The sequence below is a fragment of the Lucilia cuprina genome, chromosome 2 (genome assembly GCF_022045245.1).
Source record: "Lucilia cuprina isolate Lc7/37 chromosome 2, ASM2204524v1, whole genome shotgun sequence".
NCBI lineage: Eukaryota > Metazoa > Arthropoda > Insecta > Diptera > Calliphoridae > Lucilia > Lucilia cuprina.
This window is the reverse complement of record NC_060950.1, coordinates 25,344,903-25,357,023: the sequence shown is the minus strand read 5'-3', so window position 1 is coordinate 25,357,023 and position 12,121 is coordinate 25,344,903. Positions and strand designations below refer to the sequence as shown.

Below are 12,121 nucleotides of genomic sequence, written 5' to 3'. Positions count from 1 at the left end.
TTGTTTTTAGTAATTGAAAAAATCTACCTAAGAAAACAAATTATATATATACGTTCGTAGACTATTGGAAAAATTGTTAAAATACTGACTAAATATGTATATTACTGCAAGGCATAGTGACTAGTCCATTGATTGGTCAACAGACTAGATAACAGAGTAGTCAAGAGTAGTCAGAGTCTAGCTATTAGAGTAATCTAGACAGTAGACAGTAGGTAAATAGATTGGTAGATAGATCAATCAATAGGTTAGTCAACTGAGTAGTCAACATATTACTCAATAGACTAGTTCACATGCTAGTCAACAGATAAATCTATAGACTACTTAATCGACTATTTCATATTATAGGCAACATACTACTTTATAGACTTCTAGTATTTTATGTGCTGTTCAATAGACTAGTCAATAGAATATTCTATAGTAAAGTAAAAAGAATACAGTTGTCAACTAATTAGCCCCAAAAAAAGTCAACAAACTAAATATTAGACTAGTCGATAAACTAGGCAAAAGTAGACTATAGACTAGAGTAGTCCAATGACTACTCAACAGACTAAGTAGTCAATAGACTATGGACCATAGACCAGTCAATAGACTAGACCATAGACTACTCCAAAGACTATACCACAGACTAATCCAAAGACTAGACCATAGACTAGTTCAAAGACTAGACCATGGACTCGTCTAAAGACTAGACTAGTCCAAAGACTAGACCATAGACTAGTTCAAAGACTAGTCCATAGACTAGTCCAAAGACTAGACTATAGACTAGTCTAAAGACTAGACCATAGACTAGTCTAAAGACTAGACCATAGACTAGTATAAAGACTAGACCATAGACTAGTCTAAAGACTAGACATAGACTAGTTCAAAGACTAGACCATAGTCTAGTCCGTAGACTAGACTATAGTCTAGTCAAAAGACTAGACCTTAGACTAGTCTAAAGACTAGACCATAGACTAGTAATAGTCATAAAATTAGTCAATGGACTACTATATAGACTAGTCAATATACTAGTCAATAAAATAATCTACATAGCATTTCATAGACTAGTCATTATTGAGTAGTAAAGAATAGTCTGCATACTATAAAAATGATTAGACTATAGACTAGTAAATAGGCTAGTCAGTAGAAAAATCAATAAAATATTTTATATACTAGTTCAAAGATAAGCCGATAGACTAGTCAGTAAACTTGTCAATAGACTATTCAATAGGCTAATCAAACAACTATTCCATTGACTAGTCAATAGTTCGTAGAATAGTCCAAAGATTGGTTAAAAAACTAGTCAATAGTTCAAGCTATATGTTAGTCCATAGATAGTAAAAAAATAGTTAAAAGAGTAGTAAATATCTATTTCAGTGACTAATGCATACATATACTAGTTTATAGAAAAGTCCTTAGACAAGTCAAAAAGACTACTCTATAGGCAATCGATATAAAATCCGGTAAGTCATGCTTTAATGTACTTTCTATGAAAACATTTAGCATTTCTTTCAAAATTTCTATTTGCCATACCTGAGTCGAATATCTTTATGCGTATCGGTATGTGTGTAAATTGTGGCATAAAAAATAAACCATTTAACTTTATTCGTTTAAGTTTTTTTTTCACTTTTACACTTTTATTTTCGCTGATGCTATTAAATTTTCTTTCAGTTGAGCTTTTAAGATGATGTGGTAATTTATTTACGTCAAGAGTTTATTGAACTGTTTTTCTTGTTTTTTTTTGCGTTTACCAATTAGCAGGCAGTAGTAGGCGGGGTGTTTGTACTGTAAATATTTTTAGCAGAAAATTTTTTTATAGTCAAGTTATAAAAAAGGCTTATAGAAGTCAATTTTATGATCATATCGTTGTCAAGTAATAATGTTATAGACAGATACTTTTTACGGTAGACGATAAAGTAGTAAAACGAAATCAAATAAAAAAGCGTTAGAAGTATAGATTGAGCAAAATTTTTAATATCTTTAAGAAATATGTCTTACTTGCTATTTAAACTCATAGAATTCTAATGAAGATTATATTGGAATGAATACATTTGGTATTTAATTTGTTTTATTTATCTAAGTAGTTACAAACTGTACTTTTATTCCTGGCCACATACCGTTGATCGGAAGGACCATAATATATTTAATTTGTTGGAACATTAGCTTTTTTAAACAATTTTACTTAATGAACAAGCAAAGATCATAGATCTTCTTTCAAATCTACAACAGGTCTCTGACTACTGTATTCCTGAATCGTGTATCACGAGAGTCTTCCGGTATAGTATAATCGCTGATTATAATGTAGGAGTTGACGGCCTAAATGTGTATACAGACGGATCTAAAACAACTATAGGTGTCGGCGGTGGAATCTTCATTAAGGAATTTGGAAAGATGATATCTTTCGACTCAATGATGAATGCACCATCTTGCAAGCGGAAATTTCTGCTATAAAAAGGGCTTCTAATTGGCTTAGGTACTATCGAATATTCAATAGTGATATCAGAATCAATACTGATAGCCAAGTCGCTATCAAGTCCCTAACAGGTGTTTCCACCGCATCAAAACTTGTTCATGAATGCCGAGACATTCAAGAATTACCCTCGTTTAGGTCAAAGGACACGGGGATATTATGGGCAATAATAAGCTGGTACGAGGATACTGGATATAGACCAATTCTGTGGCGTCCTCCTAGCGGCCATCAAGAAACAAAATTACGACATTTGTTTTAGTTTAGCTCAAGATCGGTGGTCTCAGGAACACACTTGCTTGACTGCTAAGTTGCTTGGGCCATGTATGGATCCTCATAAAATATACTACATATTAGCACTCTGTTATTAGTTCTCACTGGACATTCCAAGTTTGGAAACCATGCAAAACGCATTGGTCTCCCATACAATGACATCTGTAGGAGCTGTCTAAATGAAGAAGGAACAATTACTCATCTTCTGTGTAATTGCCCGGCCCTTGAATCGATCCGGTATAGGGCAATAAGATCGATTTATTTTTCTGATCTATCAGATTTATCAACTGTTCCACACGAACGTATTCTGGCATTCTTCAGACTGTCGAAATGTGTGTGTAATTGATCACACACTATGATCCTTACTTATCGTTTTCAGACTCGTTACTATCTCTTTTTATTCTTTTATCTTTCACTTCCTCAATACTACCCATTACTGTCTCTATCGCTTATTTCAAATTTTCGTATCTTGTTTTCTTTTCTCTCCAGACAATACAAAGGGACCTCATTTGGACCCAAGTAAAGTTATACTTGCCTAAGTATACAGTCTGCTGAACCAAACCTACTTAATCAACAAAAACCCTACGATTATCGACATAATTCAAAGCCACGAAAAATAATATTAATTTTATATAGAACAAAAAAAATTTTCATATACATATTTTTAAATACTTAATAAACCATAAAAAAGTGGTTTATATTCAAATTGTAAATATTGTTTATTTTAATTTAAAGTGATTTTAATGTTCATATAAATCAATTATTATCAATTATTATTGTATATGAGTGTAAAAATTTTTTTAAACATTTATCTACTAAATATAGTATAAAGTGAATAAATAAAGTGTAAAATTATAATTTATATTTTAATTTTTATAATAAATCTTTAATAAACATTATATATAGTAATTGTTGTTAAATAAAGGCAACACATACAACACTAAAATAACATTTAAAGCACTTAAATTATTCAACTAAAAATGTTTAATTGAAATGAACTGAAAAACATCAAACAACCACAAAAAATACTACAACAACTACAAGTACAAAGTTGCACAACATCGATACATTCAAACACACATGCATTTTAGTCAATTTATAAATTACATATATAATTGTACATTTTAAAATGTCATAAAAGTTGTTGTGGGGATTAAAAAAAAAAAAATAAAAAATCATACAGATTGTAATCATAGAACAAAAACAAAAACAAAAACAAAAAATAATAATTATTTTTAACATATTGTTTAAAAGAATACATACAGAGTTTACAATACAATACATACAGTTAGGCGTTTACAAAAATAAAGAGATACAGATGCAGTTAGAAAAATATACAACATACTCAAACACGTAGAGGAATACGAATACGTATGTATAAGTATTGTAATGTGAAAAAGTCCTTGGTGTCATTTGTGGTTTCATACAATGCAGGCCAACAAAATACAAAACAATAAAAACAATTTGAGAAAAAAAATTCTTCATTATAACCCAGCAAGTTTTTTGGTATTTTTTCAGAATTTAGGAAATGAATGATAATGAATGCAGCTAAAATGATCTCTCAGAAACGACCTTATATCAAGTATATGGCCGATTTAGGTCGAATACTAATATTTTTAAACCAATTACAGCCTTAAAGAGGACAACAAGTATAGGGGTCAATTATGGACTGAAATTTGTTTTATTGTGTTATTAATAGCCAGACGTTAAATTTAATTTCGATTGCTCAATGTATAACTTATTTATGACTCTTTTAAGACTATATTTTGGAGAGCCACTTGTATGGGAGCTAGGTGAAATCGTGGATCGATATTGTTCAAAATTTCTATAAGGGTTCACTAGCTCCTCACGTGTGGATTCTATCGTGATATTAAGAGACGGATGTCCTTCTGTACATGGCTAGATCATCTAAGAACGTTGAACTCGATAGAACATATTCACCATAAGCTTAGGTGTGCAAAGCCTCCACCTTAGTGTTGTTGCAATCCCGGTGAACAAATGGGTTTTCCGATACCTCTAGTCTGGCCGGGACTAAAAAATTGGTTACAGTCTACTGCGTGGCTTAGTCTTTGTATAGATTGAAAAGAGGTCGAACCAGAGCACCGCATAATATGGTACTACGGGTGGCAAGTTGTCCGCAGCACTATGTCCTGGCTGGTAAGTTGGTTGAGGTTTCTTTGGGATACACGAAGTGGCTGTGGTTTGAAACCAAATTCGGGGGAAGAGTAACTTGCGGTTAAAAGACTGATGTAAGGTAAAGTCAACATTTCGGGATAAGTTCGGTGATGTTATAAAAACGACATATACCTCACAGAGGAGTGACTGTGGGACTAAGCGTTGGCACGGGATGAATGTGAGGTACGGCGGGTCTCACCCCACCCGTCTACCTATAATGAATGTGTCGTATGTTTTTCTTGCATGATTGCTCAATGTATAACTTATTTATGACTCTTTTAAGACTATATTTTGGAGAGCCACTTGCATGGGAGCTAGGTGAAATCGTGGATCGATATTGTTCAAAATTTCTATAAATTTCTCTAGCTCCTCACGTGTGGATTCTATCGTGATATTAAGAGACGGATGTCCTTCTGTACATGGCTAGATCATCTAAGAACGTTGAACTCGATAGAACATATTCACCATAAGCTTAGGTGTGCAAAGCCTCCACCTTAGTGTTGTTGCAATCCCGGTGAACAAATGGGTTTTCCGATACCTCTAGTCTGGCCGGGACTAAAAAATTGGTTACAGTCTACTGCGTGGCTTAGTCTTTGTATAGATTGAAAAGAGGTCGAACCAGAGCACCGCATAATATGGTACTACGGGTGGCAAGTTGTCCGCAGCACTATGTCCTGGCTGGTAAGTTGGTTGAGGTTTCTTTGGGATACACGAAGTGGCTGTGGTTTGAAACCAAATTCGGGGGAAGAGTAACTTGCGGTTAAAAGACTGATGTAAGGTAAAGTCAACATTTCGGGATAAGTTCGGTGATGTTATAAAAACGACATATACCTCACAGAGGAGTGACTGTGGGACTAAGCGTTGGCACGGGATGAATGTGAGGTACGGCGGGTCTCACCCCACCCGTCTACCTATAATGAATGTGTCGTATGTTTTTCTTGCATGAATGTGTCGTATAAATGAGATGTGGGTTGTATGATTATGGATGAAAGATATCATATACAAATGTAGATGTCATATATAAATTGAATTTTACTTCCTTGTCTAGATATGCTCAGAATATACTCTATTCATATCTGAATTACCACAGTGTGTCCATGTAAGTCTTTGGTTTATTTGATGGATTCGTACTTCGGTCCACCGGTAACGTCTCTAGGTGCTGCGTGGTTGTAAACGGAAGTGATGTTTTACATCTCGGAAGTTAAGAAATGGGGCAGCAATAGTCAAATAGGACTTGTAAACTTTGTAATAAAACTACAGGTTGCAGTTTTGGAGATAATTCAATGAAATTTGGCAAATGATATTATTTGGTACCTTCGTCTACGGTACCTATAGAAATAGTAAACATCGGTCCATTATTTCACCTAGCCCCAATACAACTGAACACGACGAATAGGGCTTTCACCTCTTACTTGTTCTTAATTACTGTTAACTTGTTTTCAATTAAAAAGCAAAGTGAAACATTCACACGTGGAATCGAAAAGGCTCTGTTGTTAACAATATAATGGAGGTAGTATTTCAACTATAGGGTGAGCTAGAGACGATGCAAAACCGGCAATATTTGTATATTGCTGGCACTTTGCTCAATTATTGAGCTCAGTAATGTTACAGAATCATTGACCGCCAATTTCCAGATTATGTCTGAAGTATTTCTAAGAGAAAACTCACAACAACAACTTACCACGTATTGTGTAAACCAAATAACGACCACCAAGCTAAGGCTTCATTGTTTCTAATAGGGGCACACTTCGGCAATTCTGATTTTAAGTTGAATGTACTTTATACATTTGCTAGATGTGTACATCAAAATGTTGTTTTGGACATTGTCGAACAAATACAATTAGTTATTAATCCCAAGGGTATATAATCGTCACTTAGTTCTTAAATTACTTACATAACTGCTTATTATGTAAGTGAAATAAAAACTAGAGAATTAGGTCCTAATTTTTTTTATCGATATCTGAAAATAGTGTAGAGACGATGAGGATAATCTTATCTTTTCATCACAATGGTCTGTTTTAATTGTTAATTTCTTACTTTTAAGACAATTGGGATATTTTAAAGAAAATTGCTCGATATTTAACATAATCGATTCGAGTAAACTAATTGTAATATAAAATTTATATCCTTCACTGCCATTAACTACTTACAATTAGCAACGTTACCTATTTCTGACAAGAAAGCGAAGGAACTTGTTCTTTAAGCTACATTAAATTGTTGTCAGATCTTACAGCGATGACAGCAAAATTGTAATGTATAATTTACATTCTCCAAAGCCATTAACTATATACATTTAGCAACATTTCCTATCTCTGAGAACAATCCAGCCCGAAAACTGGTATCTTAAGCTGCGTTACATGGTTGTCACATCTTACAGCATGGACAGAAAAATTTAAATACCAAATTTTTGTCTTGAAACCTTGTCAGAAAAAGCATTGCCAGTATACTACAAATTACAAATATTGTCAAACATCTTACTATAGTGTAAACACATAATTGTCTGACAATTTCTATTATCAGATTGTCAATGAACCATTATTAGATAAATGTTTTCTATTGGCAATACGATATATTAAAAAACACAAGTAACTTAAATAAGATCTTTCAACTTTTGTATTACACAAATCTGACAACAGTGTCAACTGACATTATTTCTTGGCAGATAAATTAAATGTCTGTCAATTATCTGGCAATAAAATTATAAGATTTGCATTTCAACAATCTGACAACAGTGACAACTGACAATATTCGTTGGCAGATAAGTTAAGTTGACAATTATCTGAAAGTGAAATTGTAAAATTTTCTAACATTCGCTTGAACTGACAATTAACCAGACTTTCGAATTTTGTATCATGTGACAACTATGTATAAATTCTAAGAATTTCTCGATTCTTTAAATGCTTGTCTTTACCCAAGCGATTATACAATGAAAGTATATAACCGGTAATCGAGCAGGCATACAGTCAATTATAAAGACATATTTTTTTCTTATTTGATACAATATTAAAGTAAATTTGTAATGTTAGATCGTTAAACAAATTATCTTTAAAACTTGCGCCAAAAAAATGTTTGCTGGGTTATTTGAAAGAAAACTAACACAACCAGGAAACAAAGAATAATATGAAAATGTTTCGAGCATAAAAAAGTCGTTGTTCTGTTGTTTACTCTAACACAACTAAAAGCATTTGTATGTTTTTTAAATAATTTAATTGTTAGTTGTTCAAATAATACAAGAAACAAAAAATAAATACAACAACCACTGAGGAATTTCCAAGGATAATTAGTTATTTCGAATTATATTAAAAAAAAAATACAAAATTTTGGAAAACAATTCTTTTAGGAGAAAAAAAAAAACGAAAGAGAAACAAAAAACAATTGTGACAACCTTGTTGTTAGCACTGAATCTAGGGTATCTCTACTTCCGCTTTCCGCTGACATCGATTTGCTAAAAAATATCCTAGCCAAACTGTCTAACCTGGCGCTAACCAATGGTGATTTCTCCGAATGTTCAGATTGATCTGAATTATCTTGTTCTGAGCTTGCCGAACGATTGCTGTAAATGAAAATTAGTTTTTTTGTTTGTTTGTTTGTTTGTGTTTTAAATTATTGTTTAATACAAAAATAAAGAAGATAAAGAAAAAAGTAGAAGAGAAGAATTATATATTTTTTTGAAAATTATAGAAAGAAGTAAGTAAAACAAATTATAATTTAAATTATAAAAACTAAAGCCTTGTTTAAAGTGCTTTTATGTGTTAAATAAACATAAAATATAAGAAACTGCCAATTTGTTTCTGTTTTATTTTTAATTAAGAAAAAATATTGCTTGTTGTATTTTGTTGTTATTTTTTTTTACAAAATTTACAAAAATTTTATTTTAACATTTTCTAAATGTATTTTTTTTTTAATTGTTGTATGTATATATTTTTTTAGGTTACTTTTAAATATTTTTTATTTTATTGGCAGTTTACTTACCTACTGTAGATATGTCTTCGATTTGCTGCTGTTAATGCTGATACATCAAATTCTATCGCTGAATTAGAACGTTTTAATCCATTTTGTTTTTGTAATTTTTTCATTAAATGTTTGGCTTTTCTTTTATGTCGAACGTTGTGTTGGTATAATTTTGAATAAATTTAATATCGAAATGATAATGATGTTAAATTTATTAGTTTATGAAGAGTATGTATGTATTATTTGTAAATATGTTCATTTATTTAGAAGAAAAAGTGGTGAGTTTTTCTTTGGGATTTAATTGGAACAATAATATTATTGTTCTAAGAAATTATTTTATTTTGGATTATATTGTAAAGTTATGTATCCTTTCTAAGCCATAAGAAGTTTATTTTCGGAGTTTATCATTTATTCTCATACAGATTTTGTTACCAATTATCATATTGTAATTAGTCTTTCTACCTTTTGATTGGAATGATATTCAGTTCCAGTTCCGTTCTAGTTAAGTTCTAGTTCTGTTCTAGTTGAGTTCTAGTTCAGTTTGAGTTCATTTCTAGTTGAGTTCTAGTTCAGTTCTAGTTCAGTTCTAGTTCAGTTCTAGTTCAGTTCAGTTCTAGTTTAGTTCTAGTTCAGTTCTAGTTCAGTTCTAGTTAAGTTCTAGTTCAGTTCTAGTTCAGTTCTAGTTCAGTTCTAGTTCAGTTCTAGTTCAGTTCTAGTTCAGTTCTAGTTCAGTTCTAGTTCAGTTCTAGTTCAGTTCTAGTTCAGTTCTAGTTCAGTTCTAGTTCAGTTCTAGTTCAGATCTAGTTAAGTTCTAGTTAAGTTCTAGTTCAGTTCTAGTTCTAGTTCAGTTCTAGTTCAGTTCTAGTTCAATTCTCGCGAGTAAAGTGTTCAGGTCAGTTTTCATGTCGAACAGAAGGTCAATGATAAGTAAGTATTTAGTATGAATAGAACTGCAATGCTGCAATTTTCGTAATAGCACACTTTACAGTCCTTTCGACTTAAAAACAACCGGCGAATCATTCATTATTAAGTATAACCCATTCTTTGTCCCTCCAATGAATAGTTGACCAAAGAGAAAAGTGATTGGGGGAAATGATTCCTACAGTGGGACATTTTGATCGACAGGAATCCAGTGTATCAAAAGAGCACTGGTCAGCGCATTCCGTAGTTGTGTCATATTCAAAGGCGACTGGGTTGTAGAAAAATTAATTTCCATGTGTGGATATCCTGACGAGTAGAGTATTTGACGGTTATTAAAACTTTAAGATCTGAATACAGAAAGAAATGACTTTGCGGGACTACCACTAATGTCATTGACAACTACATTGCATGAATTATGGCTGTTTTGGGCCTAGTTATCACATTGTTGTAAGTTCTTCTCTCTTTCAAAACCAATATTCCCGAACTCACCACTGTTTTCTTTGAATTTCAGAAAATGTAAATAAATTTGTTAAAAACAATTCTTTTTCCATTATTAAATTTTTTGTGTATTCGTTTGACTATTTCAACTCACTTTTCCGATACCGGCGGTCGAACAAACTGATCATGTCCCGTACACGCATTGGCCCTGGCATCGGCTCTCGTCTGCTGTGATGCTTTATTGAATTTAAACATATTGAAATTTTTCTTAACACTGGCCACCTCACAAACGCGTACAATGATTTTGCGGCTGCTCTTGAAGACCGTGTTCAATGTTTTATACACCAAAATCGAAACGGATTTTGAATGATTGTGGACATTGGGGGAAGCACCAACATTGCCATGTAATGGTGTAGGCAATGATTGTTGTTGTTTTAGTTGATGGAAAGCGTGATGATGCTGAAAATCTTGTATAACTTTTGATGATTGTGATCGAGTGATAATTTTTTGATTATTTTGTTGCTGCAGTTGTTGTTTGTTTGGTTGTGATTGGAACTGGTGCTGATGTTGGTTTTGATGATTATTTGATTGCTTTTGTTGGGATAAAGCCGATGTTGCGGTATTTGTTGTGCTAATTGTAGAAGATTTTGTTGTTGCGGTAGATTGTGAACGTTTTTGATAAAGATGTTGTTGTTGCTGTTGCGGCTGTTGTTGAGAATGTTGATTTTGTTGCTGCTGTTGTTGATGCAGTAGTGGTTGTTGTTGCTGTATTGCTGCTGTTTGATGATTATGCTGCTGTTGTTGCTGACGACAGTTGATAATAACTTCCTCAGTGCAGACTGGCTGCAATGGAGGTATCTCACTTGTAATATCCTGTAATTTTTTACATTTTGGATTTTTTTGCATTTTTTGTATTTCATAGATTTTTTTGGTGATTTTCAAGTGGTTTTAAAGTGGTGATGGTGTTTTTATGATTTTTTATCACAGTGTGTTTATTGTAGTTGGTGGTGGAAGTATTTGTTTTTTTATATTAATGTGGGTTGCAGTTGTTTAACACAAAATGTATTTTATTTTTTTTTACAAAAAAGAAACAAAGAAGAAAGAAAAAACAGAAGACAGACAAATATTTTAAAAATATGGACGCATTTACTTAAACATAGAAATAATAATAAAAATCAATGTAAATATTCTTAAAAATTAGGGCAATTTAAATTTAAAGCAGTTTAGTTTATATAAAGTTTTTTTACGTTTGTTTTAGAAGACGCAGTTTATTTTTTAACTATTCATGGTCTCTAAAATGATTTTTTGTTCAAGCTGCAGTAAATTCATTTCTTAACAACAATATATAAAAGCCATGATATAGAATGTCCTTTTATTTTTGAGGGGGTGCAAATGAATTTTGTGACTTTTTTAATGATTTACCATGCCCAACAGTTAAGTTTTGATATTGTTAGTTATCTAGAAATGGTTTAATCATAAAAATACTGACAATCTAGGAAAAGACTTATGGCAAGGTAGTTGCTTGTGGGTGAGTGACTAAAACCATACAACCATCAGTGCTTTATTTAGTCAGTAGTCAACTGTTCATAATACGATTCTCGGTCTGACACAACTTACGAGATTCCATAAAGATATAGATCTTTGATGGATTCAAACTCGGACATCTCTGCTAATGCTATTTCTTAATAGAGACATATAATAAGGAATCTATGGATTGTATTTAAGAACTGCATTTGTCATTTATCTTAATACAATCATCACCGTTTTTACCTTATGATTGCAATGACATTCAATTCAGTTCTAGTTCATTTCTAGTTCAGTTCTAGTTCAGTTCTAGTTCAGTTCTAGTTCAGTTCTAGTTCAGTTTTAGTTCAGTTTTAGTTCAGTTCTAGTTCAGTTCTAGTTCAGTTCTAGTTC

At 32.3% G+C, this 12,121-nt stretch overlaps 1 protein-coding gene across 1 annotated transcript in view; it reads right to left on the bottom strand.

Moving 5' to 3' along the window:
* Nucleotides 1–12,121, bottom strand: part of LOC111678130 (serine-rich adhesin for platelets) — a 91,600-nt gene that overhangs the window by 40,643 nt on the left and 38,836 nt on the right. The window contains exons 3-5 of the mRNA XM_046949196.1: nucleotides 10,359–11,077; nucleotides 8,867–8,986; nucleotides 8,280–8,447 (exon numbers count right to left, since the gene is read on the bottom strand). Coding sequence (XP_046805152.1) covers nucleotides 8,280–8,447; nucleotides 8,867–8,986; nucleotides 10,359–11,077 — 1,007 coding nt within the window. The remainder of the gene's footprint in view (nucleotides 1–8,279; nucleotides 8,448–8,866; nucleotides 8,987–10,358; nucleotides 11,078–12,121) is intronic.